The sequence below is a fragment of the Strigops habroptila genome, chromosome 15 (assembly GCF_004027225.2).
Source record: "Strigops habroptila isolate Jane chromosome 15, bStrHab1.2.pri, whole genome shotgun sequence".
NCBI lineage: Eukaryota > Metazoa > Chordata > Aves > Psittaciformes > Psittacidae > Strigops > Strigops habroptila.
In genome coordinates, this window is record NC_044291.2 from 5,831,002 (window position 1) to 5,857,954 (window position 26,953).

Consider the following 26,953-nt stretch of genomic DNA (forward strand, 5'->3'; position numbering starts at 1 on the left):
GTGCAGTCTGCTGGGGTTCCTCTCTCCCGGGTGTCTTAGAAACAGAAGAACTGATAAGAAACTGTTCCTCTGCCTTCTCTCCTGCCTCCATTTGTAGCCTCAGCAAATCCTTGACCACATCCTTAATCTATTGTTATAAAAAGAAGCAGGTTAAAAAGAAGCAGGTACGTGCTCAGGAGGACCTAAACACACCCCTCGGTGCCAGTGGACTCGGGCCCTGCAGCACCATTCCCACAAGACCCCATCCCAATCCCATGGGTGTGCATGCACCGAGCATTAAGGAGCCCGAATCCTGATGGGGGATTTTGATGTTATTTATTATCTGTGTTACAGTTGCAACTGGGAACATGGGGAGTGACTCGTTCCAATTTTAGCGACAACTGTAGTTATGCCCTGCACAGAGCCGGCCGATGGAGACATTCCCAAGCCCAGGCTTTTTATAGCAAGCAGAAGCACCCACTCCACCTCCTCAAAAGCCTTCTCTAACCTCCAGAGCCTTCTCACAGCCTCGTGCTCTTCACAACAAGCAGCTCTCCAAGCTGAAGATGCCCGTCGTGCTTCAGCCCTTTCTCCATTTGGCTCATCCTAGGTTGGAGCTTGGCATGATTCTCATAAGATCAGTCCAGGGAAAGAGGGGTTCGTCCCTAAGGAGCTTGTTCCGATGTCAATGGGAAGAGTCTCATCCACTGAAGGGGAAGCAACGTTAAAGGATGAAGATCTCTCCTCTTGGCTATTAGAGCATGAAATGACCTCCAAAAGCCCTGTTCAATTCTACATCTGAGCCAAGAGTTGCTTGTTGAAGCAGCAATGAGATCCCCGTGGGCTTCTCAACCACAGAAGGTTCCCATTGGCACATTGTCAACAGGAGAGTTCATGTCACATTAGCAGCTATCCTTAACCACCAAATCCACCTTCTCCCCCCCGTCTCTGCCTCCTTCCCTCTCTCAGGAAGTCAACGCAGTTACATGGACACAGTGCAGCATCCAGGGCTCTTGTGTGGTTCAACACCAGCTCCTTGGGGCACGAAGCACATCTTCATCCTGGAAACTGCCAGCTCAGGTTTTGCTGCTCAACAACTGCTGGTCCTGCAGTGGGGACTTGTTTATTTCATAGCAGGAACCCAGCGCTACGTAATGGAACTGAGCTGCACACCAGGGACAAGTTAATGCAGCAACAATGGCATGAAACAGTTCTATTCTTTCACTACTATCACCACACAAGGCTGCCTCTCTCAACTCTTACTTCATTTATTCCTGGCTGCCACGAACAATCACTTGTAAAGGAGGGCTGTGAAGACAGTGTTGAACACCACAACAAACCAGTCAAAGAATGGCAACCCCAAAGGATCCAGTTGGGAAAACTGAACTTAGAAGCCTGTCTCGGTCAGTGGGCTAAGGGGGAACATGGTGAGAAACCCACACCATGTCTGCTTCCCCTTCGCCGTGCATCATGGTGACCAAAGGATGTGTTCAAGATGAATTCAAGTGCCTTCAAAGAAAGCCTCTGTGATCCAAGAGGACATTCCTGCTCGCCATCCATCCCTCCGCATCACTGCCACTTTTAGCAACATGCACTCACACAGTTGGTCTGTGTTGATGGAGAGGATATAACCCAGAGACTAGAAAACCAGCATTTGCTAAGCACATCTACGCTTGCTCCAATCTCTTGTGGGAAGGTCCAGGTATGATTTCCTATAGCAATCCAACAAAGCTGCTGAGCTAAACTGATGCTGGAAGTCCCAAGTCAGCCCCTAGAGCAGGACAGGAGAAACAGCTGAAGCAAAAAGGTTCCAGTTCTCAGCCTGCCTCAGAAACAAGGCTCAAACGTCCTTTGGTTACCAAAGTCTCTGATCTTCAGGAGGTATTTGCTGGCTTGGGAACAGGCTTCGCACATCACCCACCTGCCAAATCCAAGCTGGGACAGAGGGGGGTGGACACAGCAAGAGGGTTAAAAATAAAGCATACCTATGACAGAAAGACACCAAGGAAGGAGACAAGAGACAGACAATACACTCGCTTCATGCAGTTAAATAAGTCCATTTTGGTGCAAGCAAGAGATCAACCACCAACACAGCAAGCGCCTCCACAAAGCCTCTTCCCTGTGCCTGAAGGCTCCAGCCATGCTGGCTCTGCTCCCAAAGCAGGAGCAAACCCTGGTGTGAGAGAGACCAACACAGTCACTGGTGCAAAACACAGAGACTTTAATCAAAACCACACTGTTGGAGGAGCTGCTTCGGCCATCGGGGCTGCTATGTGTGTGAGGAGCAGAGCCCCAGGAACCAGTGATGGACATTGGTGGCAGTCAGAGGAAGGCAAGCAGCTGATTGCCACACCACAGGGGCACATCCCAAGCAGCACGATAAGACTCAGACAAGAATTAGCTGCTTTAAGTCCAAAAACCCCTAAGCAGGACCCATGTGCAGACTCAGGCAAGCAAGAACCACAGAGCTCTATGTGAGCATCCTCCTCGGCAGGTTCCCAGCGCAGGGACACCATCCCCAGGAAGCACCTCCCCACCCGTTTTTGGTGCTGTGTGTCATACTCTTGGTGTCCCTCCCATGCATGGATGTCAACGTTTCCACCCATCCTTTTGCATGGAAGCCCCATTCCCATGAGATGACCAGGAGAGACGCGTTCCTGACCTTGGGCAGCTTTGGGAAACCATGGGTTCTAGCTCAGCCATTGCCAGCCAGATGCTGCAGAGCCACTTCAAGCACGGTGACACTTGCCCAAAGCCACGCAGCATGGAGATGCCTGTCATCCCTGCTCCTGCCACTAAACTGCTCCTCTGGAGATGGACCCATTGAGTCCCAGCAAGCACACAGCTCACCAGCACCGCTCCAGGAGTGGATCCGTTTGGAAAGCCAACACAAAACACACATCCCATTAAGGAATATAACAAGAGTTAATCCCAGTCTTCCAGTTTCAGTCAAAATGCAAGTTTATAGAGTTCTTTCAGCAGGTCAAAAGATCCTTGTCCCTGCCCAGGGCCAAGCCAGAAGCAGAGAGGACAGTAGCAGTGCTGGAGAGTTCTGCTTTAGCTCTGCAGACACCTGCATTTCACTGCCTCTATTTAGACTCTTTTCTTGCTCTCCCCCCTCCAAGAACCTTCACAAGGGGAGGGAGCAGGCCTGGCAAATAGAAAATTGTGAAGAAAACAACAAATAAAGCTAAAAAGTCACAAGCAGGTTCCCCACCACCACTAACAGTGCAGCAGCCTGGCTGGGGCAGCCCAACTGCCTCCTCCCTGCTCTGTGGGACCGCAGGGAAAGAGTCCCTGCTGCAACCACCACACCAGAGCCCTGTGCCCCCCACTCCCAGCCTGCGAGCCCCCAAACAGAAACGTCCCCTCTCCAGCTGCAAAGCTATGGACCACCTTGGTCAATCCACACCAGCTCATCTCAAACCCAGCACGAGCCGCTCCTGCCCTCCAAGTGCTGCTGCTGGCATGATCTGGACCACATCTGCATCCATTCACCTGCCTTCGAGATGCTGCTGCTCTTGGCACTGGAAGTGTGGTCCCTCTTCCCAAGGTCCAGCACTGCAACACCAGCAGGGAATGACAAAGGGAAAGAGCTTTCTCCAGGCATGACCTGCTGCCCCAGGCTTATTTATGCTTTTTGTTTGAGCACAAGTATATAGATGCATGTAAAGCTGCATGCTTGCCCCCTCATGCTGCCTTCGCTCCGGGGATGCCTCTCTGAAAGAGCTGGGGAACACGCTGCTTCGAGGGGAAATCCCTTTGCTCTGGGGCTGTCACTACAATTTATGACCAAGCAGTAGCAACCACGGTCACCTCGTGCCACTGAGGCCAGCCCAGCCCCGGGGCAGCAAAGCACAGAGGAGGAAACAGGGAGTGCAGAGGGCAGGTTGGACCCAGTGATGAATGTGTGTGAACGTGTGAGGTTTTGTGCCCGTTAAGAGGGAGCCTCAGCAGGCACCGCTCGAGCAGTGTCTTTGCATAGCTGTTCCCACAGAGCAGGGTCCCTCAGGGACCTGTCTTTGGCTCCGGAGCCAGCTCAGCCCCCCACAGCCCAGAAGAGGTTCCCAGCTTCACCCGAGAGAAGAGGCGGTGGTGGGAAAGGAAGACCCAGGAAACCTTGCAGAAGAAATGGAGGGAGGGGGCTTTCATTACCCAGAAAAAGGGAAAGGTGAAGCCTGGGCTTCCAGCAACCCACCGACATTCCCTACAACTTCCTTTACCCGTTTCAGCCCTCCCCGTGCAAGCAGAGGTGGCTGCGTACAGACACACGCGGGCTCACACCTCACCCCTCGCAGTGGTTTCCCAAACCAAACAGCAACAGGAAACTTCAATGAAATTCAAAAGGGAAATTGCAGTTACCACTGCCCGACACATACACACGTGCCTTCCTCCCCTCCACACCCCCTTCCTCCCGGCATGGGAAGCAGAGGGCCTTTGCTGCAAGGCAGCCCCTGCTCAAACCCCATCCACGTGCCCGGAGCCGTGCACAGCAGCCGCGCTGCCCGCGGGCGCAGCAGAGCGAAGCACAGCCCTGGCTTGGGCGCTGGCGACACATCCACGTGCTGGGGACGTGCAGGAGGAGCTGCTCCATGTCCCATCTCCCATGCAAGGCCAGCGAGTGCTTTGGATCTGGGGTTGCTGATGAGGATGTGCAGGAATGAATGGGCTGCGTGTGACAGGCACGGTGATGAAGAGGGGGTGAGGGGAGGAGGAAGAGCGCCGCGCTATGCCTCCGCTGCCTCAGCTCCTCCTGCGGCCTCCTTAGGACGTCACAGGCTGGATGGGGAGCAGGCTGCCGAACTTAAAGTGCTGGATCACAGGAAACTTCTCCAGGCACTGCAGGAGAGATAAAGAAGGGTGAATTCAGGAGACGTTTCCACCTTACGCATGCAGCCAGAGCTACATCCTGCCTCTGGGGTCAGGAGGCAGCGAGTTTGGGGCCGTCTGGCTCAGCTGCAGGCAGAGGGATCAGTCCCATGTCTCCCCCCACAACATTCCTGTCAGGCTCCTCAGGCCAGTAACACTTCATAATCCCATCCCCTTCCCTTCAGCCAGAGCCTGTTGCTTGCTGAAATTCAGGCCTGGAGCATGAGCAGAAGAGGCATGTTGATGTCAGCAGCTTTCTCTCTCAGCACCTCTCCTTGCTCAAGCTGATCTCTTTGAAGAGCTTCACTCTACAAACACTTTGAGAGCTGCAGAAACCCCCTGGGGAAGAGCCTCTCCCTCCCCAGGACAGTGCCCACACTCTGGGTTTGAGGCCTCATCCTGCAGCCACAAGGCACTGCCCAAACTGCATTCCAGGTTCTCAGGTCTTTGATAGACAAGCACCAGGGATTTTGCTGCCATAACTTAAGACGTGATCCTATTCCTAACAACCTCTCACCCTGAAATTCCCACCATCCTCGCAGAGTAATGATGGAGAGAGTGTGGATCACAGAGCAGCCACATACATCCTCTACAAGGCAGCTGAGGCGGTGAGGGCACAGCCTCCTCTGCTCACCATGCCGCCAGGGCAGGAAGGTCAGTGCCTGTGGTCATAACCATGTCAAGGTTTGCCAGCACCAGCCTGGCACAGCCACTCGGGAGCTCTGTTTCTTTGAGTCACTGCAGATTCAGACTGCCCAGAGCTCAGAGAGCACAGAGCAGACTCACCTCCAGGCACACAAACCTCAGCAGTACGTGTGGACCAACCCCACGCTGCATCTACACCAACATCACCCATGTCAGTTGGGAGCAGTTGTGCTGAACAAGGGCCACAGAGCACCTCAAGGTGCTGCAATGGGGACTCGTCTACCAGAGTGCCTGGGGTATGGCTGGTGAGATGGTGGCCACCTCCTCGCTGTAGGCAGAGGGGCAAGTTCTTCCCTGCCTAGACAGCAAGATGTGAAGAGGAGAAAAGAAAGCCAAGTGCTCTTGGGAGGAGAGACTTTCCCCTGCACCCAGCTGAGGCATGGGTCTGCTGATAGGAGTCTTGTTCTACAGGAGATGTGAAGCACAACCACAGCACAGCAGCTACCAACTAACAGGAATCCATCTACTCCCAGCAGTTCCTTGGCAGAAAGAGCATCTGCTCAGAGCTGGGGTGGATGGATGCTGCACTAAGCAGGCGCCCAGCTCCCCAACAAGCTGCAGCCCCAGCAGGAGGGTGTCAAGGCCATGCTGGCTCCTGCCTGCAACCAGCAGCCTCCCAGGCAGATCTTAGGAACAAGATGCACAAGTCGTCCCTCCAGGCACTTCTTCAAAGCACAGATCCTTCCTACCAAAGGGAGGCAAGAGCCATGTTGTAGTTACCACTCTTCTTGCCATAGGAAGGAGCCTTGTGCCCTTCACGGGGCTGAGCTGAACGCGCTGCAGCAGTGGAGATCCTGGAGTGGGGAGGAAGCAGTGTGCTGCAGACAGCTCTTCACCCCAAGGCAGGCAGCCTGCCCTTGTGCTGTCATCACAGGCAAGCAGGCAGATTTTTGCCCAGGCCTATGGTAATCCCTTTGGAGCCAGAGGTCAGACAACTGGTTCCAGCACAACTGAACTGCTTGCAAGCACGCTAGAGCCAAAACAAGTTTGGAGGTGGTGAAAGTACAGCAGAGCAGTACCCAATCCTGGGGAATAACAGCCATGCAGAAAACCACAAGCCTCCATGGCAAGGCACCAAGGAGAAATAAGTCCTGTGACCATCAAGACACATCACCTTTAAAGCTTCCTAATGCTCAGAGCTGCTGCCATCTCCCCGCACAACCACTCAGACGGACCCTTGGAGGAAGCAGGGCTGGATAACAGTGATGTGAGGGAAGAGCAGACAGAAGTGAACACTGGAGATGCTGACAGCTAGAAATGTCAGCCCAACTAGCTCCAAGGAGCCCCATGGAAGAGCAGACTGGTTTGGGCTCCAGATGAAGAGCCTTTCCCATCAATGGGAACAATGGCTATCCATTCCACTTAACATATCGCTAGCCCAAGAGGAGACAAGCAGAGAAACTTCCTCTTCTATCCAGCAGGACTAGCACAAATTTACTGGATGATTAGAGGGGCCAAGAGACAGGACACTCCTTGCATCATTTTGGGTGAAACTGATGTAGCAACACTAGCCCAGTGGAGGGGACAGGCTTATTTTCTTCTTGACACCATCCTGATCATGCTGAAGGTCTGCTTGGGACTCAACTGGGCAGTAGGTTCATGCATTAAGTCCAACCTTTAAAGATGGAACTGACACTAGATTAGTTACAATGGAAAGTATTTCCCGAGTGACTGCAGAGAAGGAAAGGTCAGGAGACTCAAAAGCAGGCTCAGGGGAAAACCATCAAGGCTGCTGCTTTAACCACATTCTATTCTGTCGACTCTTTCACTCGCTTTTGATGGAAAGAATAAGAAAAGCCCTTGCACTTCCAAGGCAACACATCTTCACCCATTATATTTATATTATAAATAGACACATTTGAGACTTCATAAACACACAGAGCTGAAGACACATTGTCTTCAGTCTACTGCCCATCCACAGACCCTGCAGCAAGCACTCTTGAGTACCTGAATCCAGACCAGAGCTCCCAGCCATACGGATGTACCTGGACTTCCCGTTGGCTGCTTAAAGTCATCCCATAGAGGGGACAGAGAAGAGAGAAAGCATCCAGAGTGCTTTTTAAATGAGCCAAGTCTGGGGACTGCCCCACTCCTACCACATGAGAGCAGGTTATGAGTGAGCATTTGGCATCTCCTGGGTTGCTTCTAGTAAGGGAGCTCTTCGCCCTGCTGCTGCCTCTACTCAAAACCTGGTCACGGTCAGCGCCGCTCAGCACCGAGCACTTCTCAGCCACCCCAGCCACATTCAGGAGCTGAAGCCTCCATCAGGGTCTGATTTCACCTGATCTAGTTGCAGTGGGTCATCAGAGGGGCAGGGAGAAGGGAGAGGCACTTTGCTTGGCTCAGTGTTTTCTACACCTCAGCCTAAATTTGCGTTGCTGCTTTTCCCAGAGGTTTGTGTGTTCTCCTCATTGACAGAGACACAACTCGAGGTGTTTCTAGAAACCCACCAGTACTGGATCCAGCATTCCCACACAACGTCAGCAGCTATTCGAAACAGACCAAGGCCTCCAGAAAAGACCACGTCTTGGGTGCACCTAGCAGAGCCAAAGAACCCCCCACTCTCAAGCTGTGCCAGAGAGATCTGCCCCAAGACATCAGTGGACACGCACCTTCACTGTGGGCATGTCACTGCCAAGCTCCTCCAACGGTGTTTGTGGTGCATGAGGTGGGAGCAATGCCACAGCACAGGGCACATGGGATGCCCAGGGAGTACCCAAACAGCATGCAAAGGAAAGGAAGGACTGAGGCAGGGCTGTTGAGGCAGCAGCAAACCACACTCTAGGTTTTAGGGGACCCATGTTCCACTTTAAGAGCATTCCCAGGGCTGGGGTCTTCCCCTCACACCCCCCAGCTCTCACACCAGAGCCTCCAGCTCCGGGTTTGCTGGCAGGCAGCAGAGCTGTGAGCAGGGGCAGTCCCGGAGGGGCAGCCCAGGGGCACCCCTCCGAGGAGCAGCCAGGGGAGGGGGTCACCCCCCAGCCCCGCTTCTCCTCTTTGGAGGCTGGGAGGAAAGCTGAGCTGGGGGCGGAAGGAGCCAGCGGGCCTGGGAGTGACACCTCACAGATTAGAGAGGTATGTGGCCTGGAACCTAAACACAGGATGTGCAGTGCAGAGGAAGGGCTGGGGGAGGGAGCGCTGAGTTCGGCACAGTTAACCCCTTTGTGCGCTGGGCCTGAGCTGCCCGCCAGCCTCTGCCATATGTCCCAGCTCCAGGAGCATGGCTGCCTTGAGCAGAGACCACAGAGAACAGGATTAACTCTTTCAAGCACTACTGGTCCCCCCGGGTGCCCCAGGGATTTGCACCATCCCTGCTCCTCCAGCATCTTTAGCAGAGCCAGTGTCGCCCTGCAGAGCCAGCACGCTCCCATCCTTCCCAGCAAGAGATGCCGCCTGTTGGCTGTTCCCTCCGGAGGCCCAGATGTGGTGGTTCCTGTCCTGTTTCCTCAGGCTCAGGGTTAGCTCGAGCAGGAAGGAGAGATAAGGGAGAGCCAAAACTGCCCAGTTCCCCAGGTCAGGGCTGGCCAGGAAAGCCTGCTGGGGCAGCGCCAGCACAGCCCCGGTGCAGGGAGCACTGCCAAGCTCGGGAGGTAGCTGTGGCCTCCCTGTGCACACTGCATGGATGGGACACTGGCAGGAAGTGTTCAGCCTGCTCTGGGGCTCCTTAACATGGGATGATGATTTAAACTAAGTCTCCTCTAGCTGGTAAAAGAGCAGTGTGGGGACCAGAAGGCCAAGCAGGGCAAGATATCAGCCCTAACCCTTCAGGTTAGATCTAAGGAAGAAGTTCTTTACTGTGAGGGTGGTGAGGTACTGGAACAGGTTGCCCAAAGAAGTGGTAAATGCTCCATCCCTGGCAGTGTGCAAGGCCAGGTTGGACAGAGCCTTGGGTGACATGGTCTGGAGTGAGGAACTGGATGATCTTAAGGTCCTTTCCAACCCAAACCAGTCTGTGATTCTATGATTCTAATCTGGAGACCTGCAACTTGCACTATGGGAATACAAGAAATGGCAAAAGTCATGTCCGCAAGGAATGGCCAATTTGGGATTGGTTTGGAGGCAAACACTAGGCAGGCAGGAGCCTACTCCTGGCCAGCACCACCTGAACCACTCTGGGCCTCCAAGCCCCATTCAGCATGGGATAGCAACCGGCTGTGACGGGGGCCCCACACCAAGGAGCAGCAGAAGAGCTGACCCACAGTGAAGTGGAAGGGAGGAGGCGTGTGGGCCCTCACCTCTGCCTTGTACATGCGGATGAGGCCCTGGTTGACCTTGGACCAGGAGGGCACGGCGCTGATGTTCCAGAGCTGGTTGGAGTGCTCAGCAAAGGGACCCGTCTTCATCTGAAAGAGACCCAAGAGCCAGGCTGAGGGATCTGGGCCAGCCAGGAAGCTCGTGCACCAGCAGTGACTCACACTCACACTCTCTCCAAGCAAACATTCCCACCAAGCCCTGTGACCCACACAGCAGCCACCTCACTGCGCCTTCCCTCCCTCCCTCCTGCTGCTGCTGTGGCCACATCACACGAGGCCATACCAATGCAGCTCCCCACCTTCCTCGACGGAATTAAGCCTTTTCCTGCCACGCTTGCCTAATCTGCACACCTCCCTTTCAAGGGCTGCATTAAAAAAGCCCCACATAAGTCCCGTTCTCCCCCCCCCAAGTAGAGCTTGGCTCAACGCTGTTCCTATTCTACCCAGAAACCTCCCAGTGCAGCTCTGCTGGGCTTTCCAAGAAAATGACTCATTCCCCATTCAGATCAACAACAGGCAGCAGTGACAACCGCCGCTGTCTTCCCTGCATACAGAGGGCAGTGCAGGTTGGCAGCAGCTCCGGTGCCTGCAGCCTGTTCCACACCTGCCTCTAGCACAGGAGGGCTCTGTGGGGAGGCAGGAGCAGAGGGGACACGCTCCAAACTGGCTCCATGGCTGCAAATTGCAGGCTTGCAGCAGATGCTTTAAATATATCTTTAATATGGGGGGTTTCATTTGAATATTCCAGTGTTTTTCCTCCCAGGGAGAGGGGGTTTGGAGGAGGGAAGGCGGAGGGGGAGCTGCAATCAGGGACAGTTGCATGTAGATTCCCTGGGTAGTCGTCTCTCCTTCTCCTCCATGAACAAAACCAGACCCTCGGGGAGAAAAAGAAACACAACGCAGCCACTCTGACTGAGCGAAGTTCCCATGACATCAGAAACCACAAGGCCGAAGCTCACGCTAAAAGGGAGCGTGGGGAGAGAGGAATCTCTTGGACTCTCCTTCTCCAACAACTAACCCCTTCCCTCCGCGCACGCACAGGCCTGGAGCGAGGGTGGGAAAAGAGCCTCCAAACCCACCCCTCTGCCTGCTCTAAAAGCAAGCAAAGCCGATCAATGTGCTGTGGGAAATTGCTGCCGCCCTTCTAGCAAGGTCTGTGTGGCAGCAGAGAAAGAAAGCGAGCGGGTAAGGGGAGGGGAAGCCAAAACACCCCACTGCTTGGAGGACAGCGTGTTTCAAATGCGCTGACCTCGGGGCTGGAGCACCAGAAGCAGGTCTCTAGCTCTGCCCGCAGCCAGGAGAGCGCAGGCGCATCCCCACTTCCCCTCGGCGGTGCTGGGGAGCCGGGGGATGACGGATGAGCTGCTCAGCCATTCCCGCTCCCCTCCGCCGTGCACGTTCCTTGCGGATGCGAGATGAAACGCGCGGATACACACAAAGCACGACGCTGTGTTCAGCACCAGGATTTGGCACCCAGAGGCTGCCAGGGAGCTCGGCGCCAGGCGAGTCTCGCTCACAGCATCCCCGTATGGGAGATGTTTGGTGCTTTTCCACGCCAAACCTCCCTCCAGCATCGCTGCCCTTCGCAGGGGCACAGCTTGCATCAGCCACCACCACTCTGCTTTGCTTCTCTCCCCCCTTGTAAGCTGGAGCGAGCCTGCTGGTGAGCACAGAAGAGGCAAGCGTGGCTCTCCAGCCCCATGCTCACACCACTGCGGCCCTCCTCGCCCAGGAATGGCTTGGCTATGGTTTCCAAGCAGGGAGGGAAAAAGAAGGAGGATGAAGGCAGGGGGGGGGAACCGAAAGGAATCATCTCCTTCTAGCCACAAAGGGCGACGAGGGAGAGCGGGAGGGGAGAGCAGAGGCAGCGAGCGCGCTGCAGTCCCGCAGTGACCCCAGGGGAACGGAGTGAGTCAGAGCAGCCATATTGAGCAGGAAATTACTCACAGACGCGGCGTTCCTGCCTCTCGGTTCCCAAGAGAATCGGCCTTTTGTAAATGGTTCCTCTGTCAGTGCCGGGGGGAGGGGGACGGCTGAGGCCGTGCTTTCCTGTCAGCTCCTTCCCTTCCAGCAGAAACCCGAGCCCTCCCTTCCCAAACCTCCAAATTTAGAAGCCAGATTGAAGCTGAAATTCCTGCTGCCTGCCCTGGGCCCTTGCAGGAGCATCTGGGCAATCACAGCACTCCACTGCAACAGCCGGGGTGTACCCAGCACCCCTCTTCTGCACAAGCACACCCAGCACTGCCAGCCGCAGCCCCTAGGGCAGGCAGCACCGTAGAGATGCTCCCAAACCATCCTCATCCTCGCACCTATGGGTACCACACGCACCCCACAGCACACTTTGGCAGCAGGGGGATAGCTCGAGTCCCAGCCAGCTCCGTAAACCTCACCCTATTCCAGAACCACATGTCCAGATCCAAAATGACCCCCCAGATTTCCCAGCTTATGCAGGGTGGTGCTTGGTGAGTTCAGGCTGGACATCACCTCACTGCTTCTTGAGGAGCCTGAGGTTTAAATATACACGTGGCAAACCCCCCGACAGTGTGTATTCATACCCTGAAACGTCACACAGAGGCTGAGAAAAAATATCTGCTCAAGAGAATATCCTCTTGGTTGAAAGCAAACAAGCAGCCTCGGTTGTAGCTTGCTGAAACAAAACCTGCTCTCATGTCGGTGACACGTACCAGACCCACGATGGGAGCTGCTGTGGCGGTTGCTACGTGTCGAACACTTTTAAAGCAGAGCTGTTTCCAGCTGACAAGCTCAGAAGAAAATCATATCGTTCATTTATTAAAGGCTTTAATCCCTTCTATCTTTTTTTCCCCCCCCCCCCCCGCTATTTTGTTGTTGATTTTGGAGAGAAAGCGGTTGGAGGGCACTCGAGGCTGTCCCAGCCCCACCTAGTGGCAGGAACAGCCTTCCCAGGAATTTGGGAGAGAAAGAAACCCCCAAATTCAAAAGTAAATTCAAAAGTACAACTCTTTCCTAAAGGGAAGCAGTGCCTGCATGGAGGTGGCTTGAAAATGCCGTGCATTTGCTGCTGCAGGTTGTTGCCGTCCCCCAGCGGTCACGCCGGGAGGGCTCCTTGCCACCAGGTGGCACTGAGGAACTCAGGAAAAACACCAAATGTGCACAAACCCGAGCAAAATCCGTTGGTTTAGAAGCCTCCCAAGAAGCTGACTCTCTGCAGGCGAAAGCAGAGTGACCTGAAGCAGCAGCTCGGTGCTGTGTATCTTAAAGCTGACACGGGCATCTGTGCACTGCAGAATATTCTACACACACATGTCAAGGGATGCAGGGGTTTATGTTTTTAGCAGCTCAGTGCACTCTCTGGCTATCAGAGAGGCCCAAATTAAAAGGAAGCTTAAAGTATCTTGGCTCCCACTTTCCTGTCCTCATCCTGATCTCTTCTGCCAGCACCTCTTTATTACCTGTGGCATGATTTATGTCTGCATGAAGGGTTAAACCCTGCGAGGTGCTAAGTACCAACAAACCCTACCAGACTCAGCAGGATTTGAAACAGGGTTTGGGCCAAAGGCTCCATGAAAATTTCCTACATGAAAGGCTAAGTTCATACTCTGCAACCTCCCTTCTCATCTAATCACTAACTTAGAGGTGAGGAGGGGGAAAAGCAAACAGAACCAAGGGGAAGCACCACATTCTGTCCTTCAAAATGAATCCCATCGGCTCTGTCTTGCCAGAGACAATAAATCCCTCACCACAACAGAGGATGGAGTTCTTGCTCTCTCTGCCCAGACCACGCAACAAGAGGGACAGGAGAAACATGGCCAGATGATCCAGCTGAGGACAGAAAGCTGTGAGCTCCCTCATTGAGAAACACTGTCCATGGCTGAGTATCACCAGCCCCTCACCCAAGGGTCCTACAGTGCATGAGCAGAAACATGGCCTGACAGCACTGCTGGGTGAATCTCAGCCCCATCCCTGCTCTAGATTGTGTGCAAACAAGGCACATTTAATGGGCAACTCTTGGTAGAACCTGGTGGAGACCAAGCTGCACCGAGGTTTGGGAGCCTGCCCTAAGCAAGGGGAGGCCCAGGGCCTGGCAGGCAGCACCCAAGGGCTGCAGGGGAGGGAGGTGATCTTGGCAAGCTCAGCCGGTTTGCAGCTCCTGCTTCATCTTCCTGGCATACTTGCAGGCAACAGCCTTCTCCATCCAAGTTCCCACTGACTGATCCCAGGTTATTTGTTTGCTCTTGTTACAGCTCCCTTCAACTGCAATTCACAGCCCATCTAGCGTAATTATACTTCCCTCCCAACATCCCTGTCTCAACTCATTCAAGGAGAGCACCTCAGACATGCAACAATGGTTCATCCACACAGTTCCATGAGAGCAAACAAACAAGCAAAGGAGGAAGAGAAAATCACAGGATCTAATGTCAAGGGAATCTCCCTGTGGGACAAACCTTCCGGTCCTCACCTCTGTAATGAAGAGGATGCACTCCAGGAACATGAAGTCCTTATGGTTTTCATTTACCACCTTCTCATCAACAAAGTGTCGAGGCTCCAGATTTGGATGGTCTAAAAAGAATAAGAGACAATAAGAAGTAACCTGGATGGTATTTCCCCTCCTGAGACCAAGTTCAAGCAGGTCTTGTCCTGTCCCTCTTTTAGAAGAAGTGTGATCCTCCCATTGGAGCTCTTCAGAAGCCAGTACAGAGCTGCTCCCTTCCATCCCATCTCCCACTCCACTGCTTCAGCAGTGAGAGCACCTCATCAACTCCCCAGGGCAAAAAAGTGTGTTTTCTAGCACCAAACCCAAGACTCTCCTTTTAAAAAGCCTGCAGCCATTGCAATGAAGAGAGATGTACTGTACAGAGAAGCCTTCCACCTCCCAACCTAAGCAGATAGCTTTATTTGGAAGGCTGAGGGGAAAACCCAACAATCCAAGCCCCAAGCAAGCTCTTCTGCTATACCACACACAAATTTGACATATTTGAATTTAAAAGTCAGTCCCAAACCCCATCATCTTTGCAACCGAGACAGACAGGGGGCAGGCTGGGACACGAGCAGGTTTTCATTAGTACCTATCAGCTGGGAACTGCCCCATATGAAAGGTAGAAACTGGAAGTCATCCAAGCCCCACACGCCCTGGCTGCCAGCAGGCTCCATCCTGTAGGTCTTCTGGAGTTTTCGCATCACTTCTAGGTACCTGAGACCAAAGAGAGAAGGAAGGGTTAAGACAAGGTCTTCTTCTGTCTCCATGGACTTATATGAGGTCAAGAACCACCAGCCTGCTTGCAAGCAGGACCCCCACATACAGCACAGTACATTGAATTCAACTCCTTTGCCACAAAAAGCAGCCTGATGGTACGTATAGTAGCAAATCCCAGCACCTTCTCAAAATTGTTGGTTTGGTTTGTTGCTGGTTTGGGGTTTTCTACAGCAAATTCACTAAGAAATCAAGTGGCAGGGCTTTATTTTATCTGCAGTGTCTTATGTTGGTGCAGATCTTTCCCCACCCCACTGTTATTTGAAAACACTGAGACTTTGCTTTCCTTCAGCAACTTCCAGAAGAGCTCAGAAAGCTTTCCCCCTTATGGCAACTGCTACTTCCACTTTCCAGGTGGAAAATTAAAGCTGGAAGCACCATTGAAGGAAATTCTTTCCATGCCACCAGTGATACAGCTGGGATTAGATCTCTGGACTCCAAACAGCCATTCCAGCAGTTTCATCACTACCAACTCTACCTCCTGGGCTGGAAACACATCTAGAGGAGCAGTGAAGACCTGCCAGTTTCATACAGGGTTTTTTAGTGCCTGAAGAGATGTTAGATCCTCTGATCAGATATTCCTGCCTCAAAAGGAATCCTCCTGTCACAAAGCACAGAGCTTCACCACATACCTCTGCAGAGCTCAAGAACTTGTGCTCAACTCCAGTAACCTTCCAGAAAGACACTCAGCCTCTAACAGACAAGGTGCTCTCACCTCTTTTGGAGACAGTTATGATGGGTCACCCACCATACAGACCATTAAACAGTGCATCTACCTCCTAGTTTTGCCTAAATTTGTCTTCAGTTTTCCCATTCTGCCCTTTTCCCCTAGGAAACCTTCAGCACTCATGTTCTCCATGTACATAGCTTTGAAGGCCCTCAATTGCTCAGCTCACACCCCAGCAGGAGGCTCATTTCTTACTCCCAAATGGGTGCGGATGAGTGGAAGGGGCACAACCAGGCTACAGGAGGAGTCTGGGGCACAGAACAGGCAGTAACATCTCACACAGCTGGGAGGGGACAGGGACCTGCCACATTGCAGCCCTTCTCCTTCCATTACCTCACCTGTTAAACACTTTAAAGACAATGGCCATCTGGTCATCCACTCTGAGCACCCCGATTTTGCAGAGGCAGCAGAGAAAGGCTGCAAATGCAGCTTCGTGACCTAGAGTTAAAGAACATGAAGAGATGTGACACTGGTGTCTCTGGAGCCCAGGACAAGCTTTCTGTAGGCACCACAACGGCTCTTCAGAAATCACAGCGGTCACAGTCCTGTCTCAACAGCCCCAACCTTATTGTCCCTATTAATGCCATGAGCTGACAGGATTTCATCCCCACGCAGCACCCACCCAAAGACACCTTTTGGACACCCATATGGTGATTATTAACTTTGAGAAAAGAAGTTCTTGAGGAAAACCAGCTCTAATACTGAGCAGGGCCTTTCCCAGGAGCTTGACACAACAGGAGAAGTGGAGCACCACAGAGTCATCTGCTCAGGAGATGCAAGAGCACCTCACAGCTGCAAGCAAGCAGATTTCCTCCTGCTTCATAAAGATCTGTGTCAGAAGATCTTTGCAGCTTAGCCCTTCAGCTAACAGCAAGGACAAAATCAGCAAACCCACAATGTCTGGTAGTGGAAGGGATCACAGAAGAAGGGAGAGTATGAGATCAGCAGCTCCACACTAGGAAGTGCAGCTCCCAGGGTAGGAACAAAACGCACCTATAGTCTCGCCACTGTGAGCCAGGACATCAGCCTCTGGCTTGGGACACACAGGAGGGGAGGAAAGGCTGAATTTCCTTCCCTGAGCTGACAAAACCCCAGCCAGTGGGTCCCTTTCCAAAGACAACATCTCCCCCTGGTGCCGGCGAGCCGCAGCTCTCTGGCAAGCACTGCACAAGCTGCAGCTCTTCATCCTTTACCCACATCCTCCTCTTCCTCTCCCTGTCCGGGTCCAAAGTGGTGTTTCCCTGCACCCCCAGCATCCTGCTCTCCTGCCTTTTGGTGCTCAGGTACCTGTGCCATAGTCAATGCGGGTGGAATTCCCCACGGATTCCTTCAGGTACACAGCCACTTCTGGTGCAGCACTAGCCAAATGCTTGGGAATCACTGTTGCCACCAACTTCTCTGCTTCCTGAAAGACACAAAAGACTCTTGAGTGAGTGTGGATGCGTCACAGCCCCCAGGAAACAGTCCCCCCCTGCTCAGACACTGGTGCAGGGTGGGAGCTGCAGCGGTGCACTCCTTCAATGGCCACAGCCAGCAGAGCAGAGGAGCAAATCTCCTGTTGAAGAAGTCATCTCCAGAGATGGAGCAATCCAGGGAGAGGTTGTCCTGACATTACCCAGACCACAAGCATCGTGCAGGGGAAAAAAAGCTCCACCATCCAAATCCATCAACCCACTTACCCACTTGAGTCAGCTACAGGACAAAAGCATTAAGAGAGCAGCAGACCTCCTGCAAGCTCATTGTGGCTGGGACTGTGCCACCTTCAGAGCTCTGTGCAGGGCAAGTGCTCTGAGCTGAAGGAATTGGAGCAGTTTCACAACCTTCCTCTGATTTTGTGTGTCACTCATCAGCCAGCAGACATAGAGGGCAGTTACAAACCAAAGGAGTTCCTTGGGTTTGGAGGGCCCTTGTGGCTCATCCAGGACTTGGAGACGCAGCCAAGAGCATTTACATGGACCATATGCTCTCATAAGAGGAGAGGACAACACCAGATGAGGGGTAAGTGATGCATATCAAGAGGTGGATCCTTTACAGCTCATCTGAGCAATTCCTCCGTAGGCTGCTTGGCTGCAGCCAGGGATGGAGCTGTTCTGCTGCCCCTGCTGGGCATGCTGCCCTGCTGTAGGAGCTGCAGGTACACTACACGTGAAAGCCATGCTCACCTGGTCTAGTTTGGCATACCAGGTCCTGAAGGCTTTGTTCCCAAAGCGAGAGGGTTGATCCACTGGCGGGGTTTCATCGATCCATCTGTCGAGGGTGTTCAGAAGAGCCACCAGCTTCTCAATGGGCTGCAGAGACAAAGAAGATGAGGGGTCACGGTGACATAAACCAGCACAGTCCTTCAGGCTCCAATCTCTCTGCTCTGGATTGGAGCTCTTAAAGCCCACACCATCCTCCCCAAGGGTGACAAGCTGAAACAAGATGTGCCAACCCTCCCTGAAACACAAAGGGACGGGTTGGCCTTACCCTCAGCAGATCAGCCCACTCCAAAGCCCAGCCTGAGGCAGGCTCTCCTGTCACCCACACAGTGTTTCACGAGCTGTTAACAGCCCTGTGTTGTAAAGCCTCTGGGAGAATTGCTACAGCAAGCTCCCAGCTATGGGGCATGGAGGTCTGAGCAGCAGGGAAGTGCTACACAGTTCAAGGATCTCCAACACAAACCTCAAGCTCTGCATCTTGAGGGTCCTGCATCCCCCATGGAACACAGCACAGCACTTGCTGTATAACCTCACCAGTGGCTGGTGATGGGATTTGCCCTTCTCAAGGCCTCTAATCTTTGTCCCGAAGTGTCTCTTAGGAGCCAGGATTAACAGTGGCAGTGTTTGTACAGCACCCAGCACATCACAAGTCAATCTTCTCAGTGTGGTTCCTGTTGCTTCCAACTCATACCAGCCACGCTGGCACAGAAGCTCCAACCCAGGGCTACCCAGTGCATGTGGCAAAATACAACCTACCTAGGGCAAGAGGCAGCCTGGTTTGGCCAACAGTGGTCTCATCAGAGCAAGCATGAGAAGCTCTTGGTTCTCATAGGAATAGAATAGATACCTCAACACAAACACACAGCTGATGAAAAAGCAACAGCAAGACAACAGAACCACCTTTCTTACATCTAGCATGGAAGGAGGAAGGTGTAGGATGCAAGAGAGTGACTGGAGGTGACACTGTTGTGGCCACAAAGGAAAAGAAGAGAGATCCAACAGGCAATACAGCACAGTGTCTAAGACTGTAGTTAGGACCAGGGCTGTCCAATGCACAACAGCCTCCTCCCTGCCTTGCCCATACAGCTGGGGAACCCCACACATCAAGAGACAACACCACAGGCAGCACTTTAAGCAGCTCCAAACGCTTGTAGGAGGCTCTGCTGACGACTGGTCAAGCCTGCCAGAGGCACAGGGATTCTCCTTGCCTGATTCTGGTCAGCCAGAGAGCCCACAGCCACCACAGCAGCCAGGCAGGCCGCGGGCAATGGAGCTCCTGTGTCTGGAGGGGGGATTCCTCCTTCAAGGGGACAAAGAGGACAGCAGAAGCAGCGGCTGGTTTGACTTTGCTGGAGGCATGGACCGTGTGAAGCCGGCTGGTCTCCTGGGCTGTGGTTCAGTTCTTCACGTCTTGCCTGCCAGGAGGACGAGGAAAGAGCCGAGCCCAGCAAGTTTCCAGCCCTTGAAGTGCAGGCAGAAGGGGGCAGGCAGAGAGACAGGCTTGGCAGAGCTGCGCTGAACCAGCTGCAGATCGCTCCCCATGCCCTCCGCTCCCAGGAGGAAGGGCCTCGTGGCAGACACAGCCTCCCACAGACAGCAGCTCCCAAGCTGCCATCCCAAGGACATGGTGCGATCACCACTGGGAAGCAGGATCGGGCAGGGGAGGGATCCATGCAGCTCATGGGACCTCAACGCTTGGCTGCTGAGCCAGGCTAGAGGCTGGGACAGAGAGAAGACAAGACCTGACACCCAAGTGCCAAGGGACAGAGGTGGCCAGAGGCTGGGGAGGCTGCAAGCTGGAACCACTCCAGGCCAGTGCCCCACATACACATGGACCGCAGCCCCCTCTGCTTCAGCTCCCTCCTAAACCACTGCAGACACCCACTGCCCGAGGCCAGGTCTGGACTCAGCCCTGCCTCTTCCTGGCTGTTGCATTCCCCTGCAATTAAGCAACAGCCTCCCCAGCCCTGGCTTGCATTAAATAATTAAACCGTGCTGGTGATTTATCCTCCAGCACCAGCAGCTCATTCCCAGCAGCCCTCGTATCCCAACCCCTTCCCAGTGAGCACTCAGAGCTGCCTGGATAAATGGCTGGCAAGGACCAGCTCCTTCCCCTGGGGAGCAGCAGGGTCCAACCTCCCCTTCCCCACTCACTTGCTTTAAAGGGATTAAAAAGCCCAGCCCCACTGCACACGGGAGAGCAGGACCCAGCTGCCGGCTCAGTCATGCCAATAAATAATTCAAGAGATGCAGCTCATTTTGGGCTCAAGGCCCTTTGAAAAGGGGGTTACTAAAAGAAGCTGCTTCCCATTGTCCAGCAGAGGAAACTCCTACATCCAGAGCTGACCCTAGTTGTGGGAGAAGAGCTGAGCTTCCCGGAACACAACCATCAGCACCACTGCAGCCTTGTTTTGCCTGGCTGGGTTTTTCAGCTCTATTTTTGCTTTACCTTTCCAGTGATCAAAGCAAGGACAGCCTCCCCCCTGCTCTCCTCGTTGTGCTGATTTTGCATCGCCTTGACCCTGAGCCTGCCACCGCTCCCAAAGGCAAACCACAGAGCCTCCGACAGAGCCCAGACCTGTCAGCATCTCTCAAGAGCAGGAGCCAGGCAGACAGAGGTGCTGAGAAGGCATCTCAGCAGCCAAAGCTGCCTGCGGGGACCAAGCCTGCCCCTGTGGGCTCCTGGAGGAGGGGGGAGCTCCTAAAATCAGGGCATTTGCTGCTTCCTTCCTGGAGCTACAGACCAGCTAGTTTCCCCCCGTGCAGTGGGCTGTGTGAGAGGAAGGTCTGCTCCTCACACGGCCAAAATGAACCTCCTCCTCCTCGCTGCACTGCTCCTCTGGTCAAAGTCACAGCTCTGAAAGCGCTGCAGGCTGCAGCCCCAGCGGCTGCTGCACGGATCCCCAGGTGAAAAGCACTCCCTGCAGGAGGAGAAGGCAGGTCACAGCCTATCAATCAGTCACACAACCTTGTGCCAGACACAGTGTCTACGGCAGAGTCCTAAGCAAGAGCTCAGCTTGTCAGGAGCCTCCAGCAAAACCCCAGACAGCTCCGTGCAATTCTGCAGTAGGAGCAGAGCAAGCTCAGCAAGTCTCAGAAGGGGCTCAGCCCCCAAAGGATCCAGCAGACAGTTTGCTATCGACACATCCTATGCTGGAAACCGGTAAGCTGTCTCCTCCAAAGCACAGCAGACCGTATTTCCCTCCTTTTCTTTCCCAAAGCAATAGCAGTAGGTCACAGAGAGGATACACACTCAGCAGAAAGGATTCCAGGAGGTCATTTGCCGAAGGAAGGCGTCCCCAGCATTTGATCAGGGAGGAAGATGGGATGGCACAAAAGCCCATCAGCAGCAGGTACAGCAAAGGAGAAGAAAGCAGAGCAGAGATGCAAGCAGAGGCCACGAGGGGCTGAGCCTTTAAAAGCACAGATAAGCAGTTTGATCTACAAAGGAACGTGCGTGAACAGGCAACCTCATCAACAAGGCAACCCTGGGGATGCTCCACCTGTGCCTCAAGCCACAGGCTCCTGCTCTCCTCAACACCAAGGGGGTGAGACACATTCCCTGCCACTTCCCAAGCAGTGGGATTGTGTCTCTTGTTTGCCACCTGGAAGCATGGATGGAAAACATTCACTCCAAGAGGGATCTGCTGCAGGATGCAGCCCCGCTCCAGAGAGCTGACAGCTCCAAGGGGTTGGCAGAGAATGTTTTTCCCCCTCCTGCTTTTGTTTTGCTCATTTTTCAAGCTTTGTTTCCCGAGAACTGCTCTGTGAATGGTTGGGAATGAGCGAGATCATGACAAAGAGAAAACTCGGAGGTGAATGCAAACAGCAGAGAGCAAGAGCAGCGTTTGACAGCAGTTTCTACTGAACTGAAGGAACAAAAGGTGCACACAAAGCCTGTTGGGGAGGGACTTGTTATCCCTGACACCCCCCTCCAAGAACTACAAGCAAGTTTCTCATCCACACCCTGGCTCCTAGAAGGGAAGGCTGGACTCAACATGCCTGCTTCAAACACAAATGACTAGGTTAACGATCACTGTGTTAATTCCCACACCGGAATTAAGCTCCAAACACACAGGGCCCAGCCCGCTTCCCATTCTGCCTGCATCTTTTTAGGCTATTCCCAGCTTTCTCGCATAGCCGTGGTAAGTTTGAGCAGTAAAATGCACCCAAGAATCTCCTCACTGCAATACAGAAGGAGGGAGGGGGATCCAGCATGCAGCAGAGAAGCAAAGCTGCTGGCCAAATCTGCTCTGCAGATCACAGCAGCACCCAGGGAGCCCTCAGGTCAGCACTGAGCACAGCTAAGGGCAGGCAGGAACCCAAATGGGGATGCCTGCCCTCTCCCTCTGGCTCCAAACAATTCTGCTGTGCCCTGATCAGGTGAACAAGCCTTGAAACTGGCCACAGCATCAGAGCCAGGTGACAGTCACATTAATGCAAAGGAAAAACAGGTCCTTTCTGCAACACCTTGGAAGGGGCAATCCTGCCCCACAGGCTAAACCAACCACCCCAGCTCCTGTGTGCTCCACAGCCCCCACAGCCCTTTGCACAACCCTTGGCAAGTCAGGGCCAAAGACATGCCCTGAGCTTGCACACTGTCAAACCAGACCCTGCACAGCCCAGCTGCTGTGAAAACGGGGTTAAAATACGTCCTTTCTGCATCCTCCTCCTCACCACCAGCTTCTGTCCACTTGGAACTTGCTTCGTTTCCCATCCAGCGAGCACACGCAGAGCCTCTGCATCCTGGAGGCAGGATTGCAGGCTGACATTTGCATCCCCAACTGCATTTATTCTCCCTGGCTCCCAGCTAAGCTGCCAACTCATTCCTCACCTAGGAAATATTCACTGTAGAGCCAAGAAGACAAGAAAGAAGGGGGGTAAAAAAAGGCAGAAAAGGAGAAAGAAGGGGATCCAAACTCTTCTCCTACCTCTGAAACCTTGTATTCGCAGGTCAGCTTCTTGCCCTTGACACCTTCATTCAGAGTGAGGATGAAGCCCATGTAATCTGCATATGCCTGCAAACACAGTCGAGAGAGCAGGGTGTTAGTGAGCACCCATGGCCTGTCTGACCGAGCAATGTGGCACGGAAACACTCCTGCACTCCCAGGGAGCCTTTCCCAACAGGCAATGCTGCTCTCTTGCAGACCCCAGGGTGCGGGGCTGGCTGTGAGGTTACTGCTATTTTGGGCAGAAGGCAGATGGTGACTGCACCAAGAACTCTGCATCCTGTGGAAATAGAGAGGAGAATCCTAAAAATGCTCACTCTGCCCCTGAAATCATTCCTGCAGCTCCCTGCCTCCTGTCAGGTCAAATTCGAGCTCACCTGGGCTCAGTTGTGCCCAGACACCCTGCTATGCTTCTCCCACACCTGCACCACTATCTCCCCTTTCCTCCTTCTACTCTTCTCCCATCCTCATGCGCTTTGGAGAAGTGGGAAACAGGCCAGGCTGTTCTTCTCTTTAAACTGGCTGCTTTTGAAGCACCATATCCAGTGTTTGGGAACGCCGGACAAGCACACTGCCACCTCTCCCTCCTTGGGAGGGCCAAGTTCTCCCTCCTTGGGCCCCTCTTGCACAGAAATCCTGCCCAGGAGCAAGTGCTAAAACCCAGGAGACCAAGCATGGAAGCTGCACTCCAAGGTTTGCTTGACACCTGGCTCTAACTTAAGCTTCTCTTAAGACATCACAGATCAGTCTCAAAGGGAGAACTTGCTCCTTAGAGATGGGATGAGTCTGGGCTCACCTCCAACCCCTCAAAGGCAGAGAGGGGAGAACCTGCCTGTTCCACCAGCTCCACACATACTGTAAACAGAAATTATCCAGGCAATTGAAGGCCTGGGCTGGAGAGCCCTTTCCAGTAGAGCAGGGTGGGAAGGCCCCAGGAACCAACCCAGCCTGGTGCTATTAGAGGACCAGCACCACACTGAAGCTGAGTTCAAACAGTGCTGGGTTAATCCAGTTCTGGTGTAATGTACAGAGCAGGTAGGGTGGAACAGTTACCAGCTTCTTGTCGAGCTTGCTGGGAGGGAGCACTAATGATTTTTAAGCATCTCTGGTCTCTCTCAACATCTGGGCTCTCCTGCCTCACTCCTTTGTTGGAGCATTTTGCTGCCAAGTAATTTTCCTATAAACAGTGACTCTTCTGCTTTAAAACACAACCCAATTTATTTCCCATTACTTGCACAAACCTGCTTTACCTCTTGGCTGTTCCCAGACCAGGCCTGGCTGCCACTGAAGCATAATAACCACTTACCAGCTTTGCCTGAGCCCAGAGCCATACCTGAGAACGCTTCCACTTGGCCATGTCGGAAACCATGTTTATCTCCTTTTTGGGGATCATGAAGCATTGCTGGAGGGGAGGAGTCACCTCCTCAGTGGTGCCTGGGAGATGTAAAAAAAGAGGTAAAATAGAGGCAGTGGAGAAGAAGGAATCTTCTGTCTTCCTTTCTTAGAAATCAACATGTATTTCTTTAGGAGACCTATCCCAGCTTGCACTATTATCTCCCTAAGTCCTCCTCACCAAACCATCTCCTCCCAGTCCCCAGATAACATACTCCTGAGGACACTGCAAGGCTTCAGAGAGTTTGTTTTCACCACTAAAGATGCATTTCCCATCCAGACCGAGAGGCTGGTGCAGGAGATAACAAAGACAACACCCAGCTGTTTCTGTCTAGTGAAGCCAAGCCTCGGGGCATGTGGAGCCCTAACAAACTAACCCTGCCTTGGTTTTAGGGTCTTAAACCTGAACTGCTTTCCTCTAAAAAGGCCAACTCCTGCGAAGACAAAGCTGGAGCAACTCAATAGGTGGCAGTCCAGAGCCGCAGCCCCTGCTCCAGGCAGCACAGGGGCTCGGAGGGTTCCAAGACACAGGGAGGAAGCTGTGAAGATCATTTCATTTTAAAGCTCCATCAGAGCCCAGGAGGTAATATTTCATCCAAACACAAGTTGTTAATGCTCTACAGGGGCTCTTTTCCCCAGCCTCCAAACCAAGGTTTGCTGACCCCTGCCCCACGCTCCCACAGTGGGGCACTGGAAGCCACAAATGCTCCATGGGGTTAGAGGTGATTTGCATTACACTCCTGTAAGTGCAACTTTAAACAGCAAGAGGCAGGCAGCAGAACCACTGTTAAGGAACCCGGGTGCTGATGTGAATCTCTGCTTTGTGTTAGTCACCCACTTCAGCTTGTTAATCCTAGAACATCTGAAGGCATTTGTTTAGCACCAGCTTCAGCGCCTGCTCTCGTTACTACAAACAAGCTCAGGCACTGGCTCCCTATCTCACACCACCAAACTCCAACTCCTTAAAACATAATGAGCTGCATTTACATAGAAAATAGTACCCAGAAGCATCAGCAGCCCTTTTCTGCAGCAGGGCTGCGCTGTCTTGCAGGCAGGTTAGGGGAAAAAGGAATCCAAAGTCACAGGAGCCACACAGAGTCAGCTACAGACTCCCACAAGCTTCAATAATCATTTAAGTTCTCTGCCTTTCAAATTCCTCATCTATGGAACAAACGCAGCCTCAGCACCTGCCCAGGGTGTTATGGAGTTTGGTTGATGCAACTTTTACATGAACCTGCAGGTTTTTATAGTAAAACTTCCAGGTACAAGGATGGAGGAACAGCACACAAGGAATTTAAATGATAATCACGCGTGCCTCTCCTGGAAATTCAGCACACAGCTCAGTGACCAACACAGCAACGATGGAGCTCTTACTTTAAAAGAACTTACAACATCAACGCAATGAAAAACCCCAGAGCAGTGGTGTAAAAAGGCAAACACTGACTTGTTCCATTAACACAAATGATACAGAAAGACCAGAGATGTAGAGAGCAGTGCCCTGGACTGGGGGGGATCCGGGTGTCAGCCCAACCTCTGTCTCATCACGGAACTTGTTTCACCTTTTTGTATTTGTTTCTCAACCATCACTTCGGAGACACACACTTTGTGTATTTCCTCTTGGGAAGGACACCATGGATACTCAAGGAAGGAAACACAGTGAGGGCTTCAAAGGTTATAACAACACAAAAGCCCAAACCCAATGCTGCGATGGAAACAGGAGCAGGACGGGTTAGTTTTATGACCAGAAACCACTTGGGCAATGGTGACACTTTACTCTCAGGGTGTGGGGAGGGGAAACCAAACTCAGGACCTTCTACCCTGCAAACAGCCCCCACCTCAGCACGGGCAAACGGAGGCACAAGAATGGGCTATGGGTGCCGGGGAGCCCCGGCTCCAGCGGCTCAGGCACCCCAAAACCTGTCGGTGCAGGCCCGAGGCTCCCCCGCCCGTCCCCAGCCCCTGCGGTGGGTGCAGAGCCCTCGGGAAGCGCCAGCCCAGCCCCGCCGCCTCGGGGTGCGGGGGGGAAGAGGCGCAGCGGGGCCGGGGCTCCCCGCCCCGCCCGGCCCAGGGGGCTCCAGGCCCCCTTGGCAGCCTCAGCAAAGCCTCTTTCCCCTGTACCCCGCTCAGACCCGGGCACTCGCTGCCCTCGCCCTCCCCGCAGCGCGGGGCCCGGCGCCCCCGGCCCCAGGACCCCCGTGCAGCACGGAGCCCTGCGGGCCACCCCCCCGCACACCCTGACCCGGCCCCGAAGCCACCCCTCAACGGCCCCGAGCGCAGCCCCCAGCCCCGGAGGCCGCCCCTCACCTGCCCGCCGCTCGCTCTCTGCCATCTTCCCGGAGCCCGGCCGCCGCCGCCACCCCTCACCCCTCACCTCCGGACACGCCGAAGCCGCCGGCGGCCATCTTTGAGCAGGGCACTGTCACTCGCGGGGCCGTCAGCGTGCCCCTCCCAGTCACCCGCGCCGCCATGCTTGTGTGGGGCACGGTCCCCTGTGCCCACACAGCACCGCGGGGCTGCGCTGCGGGCACAGGAGGCGCGGCTCGGCGAGCAGGAGGACGCTTCTCGCCAGCTCCCAGAGGAACCGCATCCCCGCTCCCACACGCCGTGGTGCTCCATCCTCTCAGAGAGGGGACCCTGTGCCCTTCTCAAAG

General features: G+C 53.8%; 1 protein-coding gene across 2 annotated transcripts; it reads right to left on the reverse strand.

Annotated features, from left to right (window-relative positions):
- Positions 1-1,233: 1,233 nt before the first annotated feature.
- PTPA (protein phosphatase 2 phosphatase activator) lies at positions 1,234-26,729 on the reverse strand. Of its 2 annotated transcripts, none has more exons than XM_030506747.1 (10): positions 26,607-26,729; positions 24,244-24,344; positions 22,893-22,979; positions 17,926-18,051; positions 17,051-17,168; positions 16,102-16,201; positions 14,852-14,976; positions 14,245-14,345; positions 9,789-9,896; positions 1,234-4,818 (listed from the first exon to the last, which is right to left on the reverse strand). In XM_030506747.1, exons 1-10 carry the CDS (start codon positions 26,629-26,631, stop codon positions 4,744-4,746), a joined length of 966 nt encoding a protein of 321 aa, XP_030362607.1. In that variant the 5' UTR covers positions 26,632-26,729; the 3' UTR covers positions 1,234-4,743. The 2 variants fall into 2 exon arrangements, with proteins under 2 accessions (XP_030362607.1, XP_030362605.1); XM_030506745.1 differs by having other exon boundaries at positions 26,674-26,713.
- Positions 26,730-26,953: the final 224 nt, after the last annotated feature.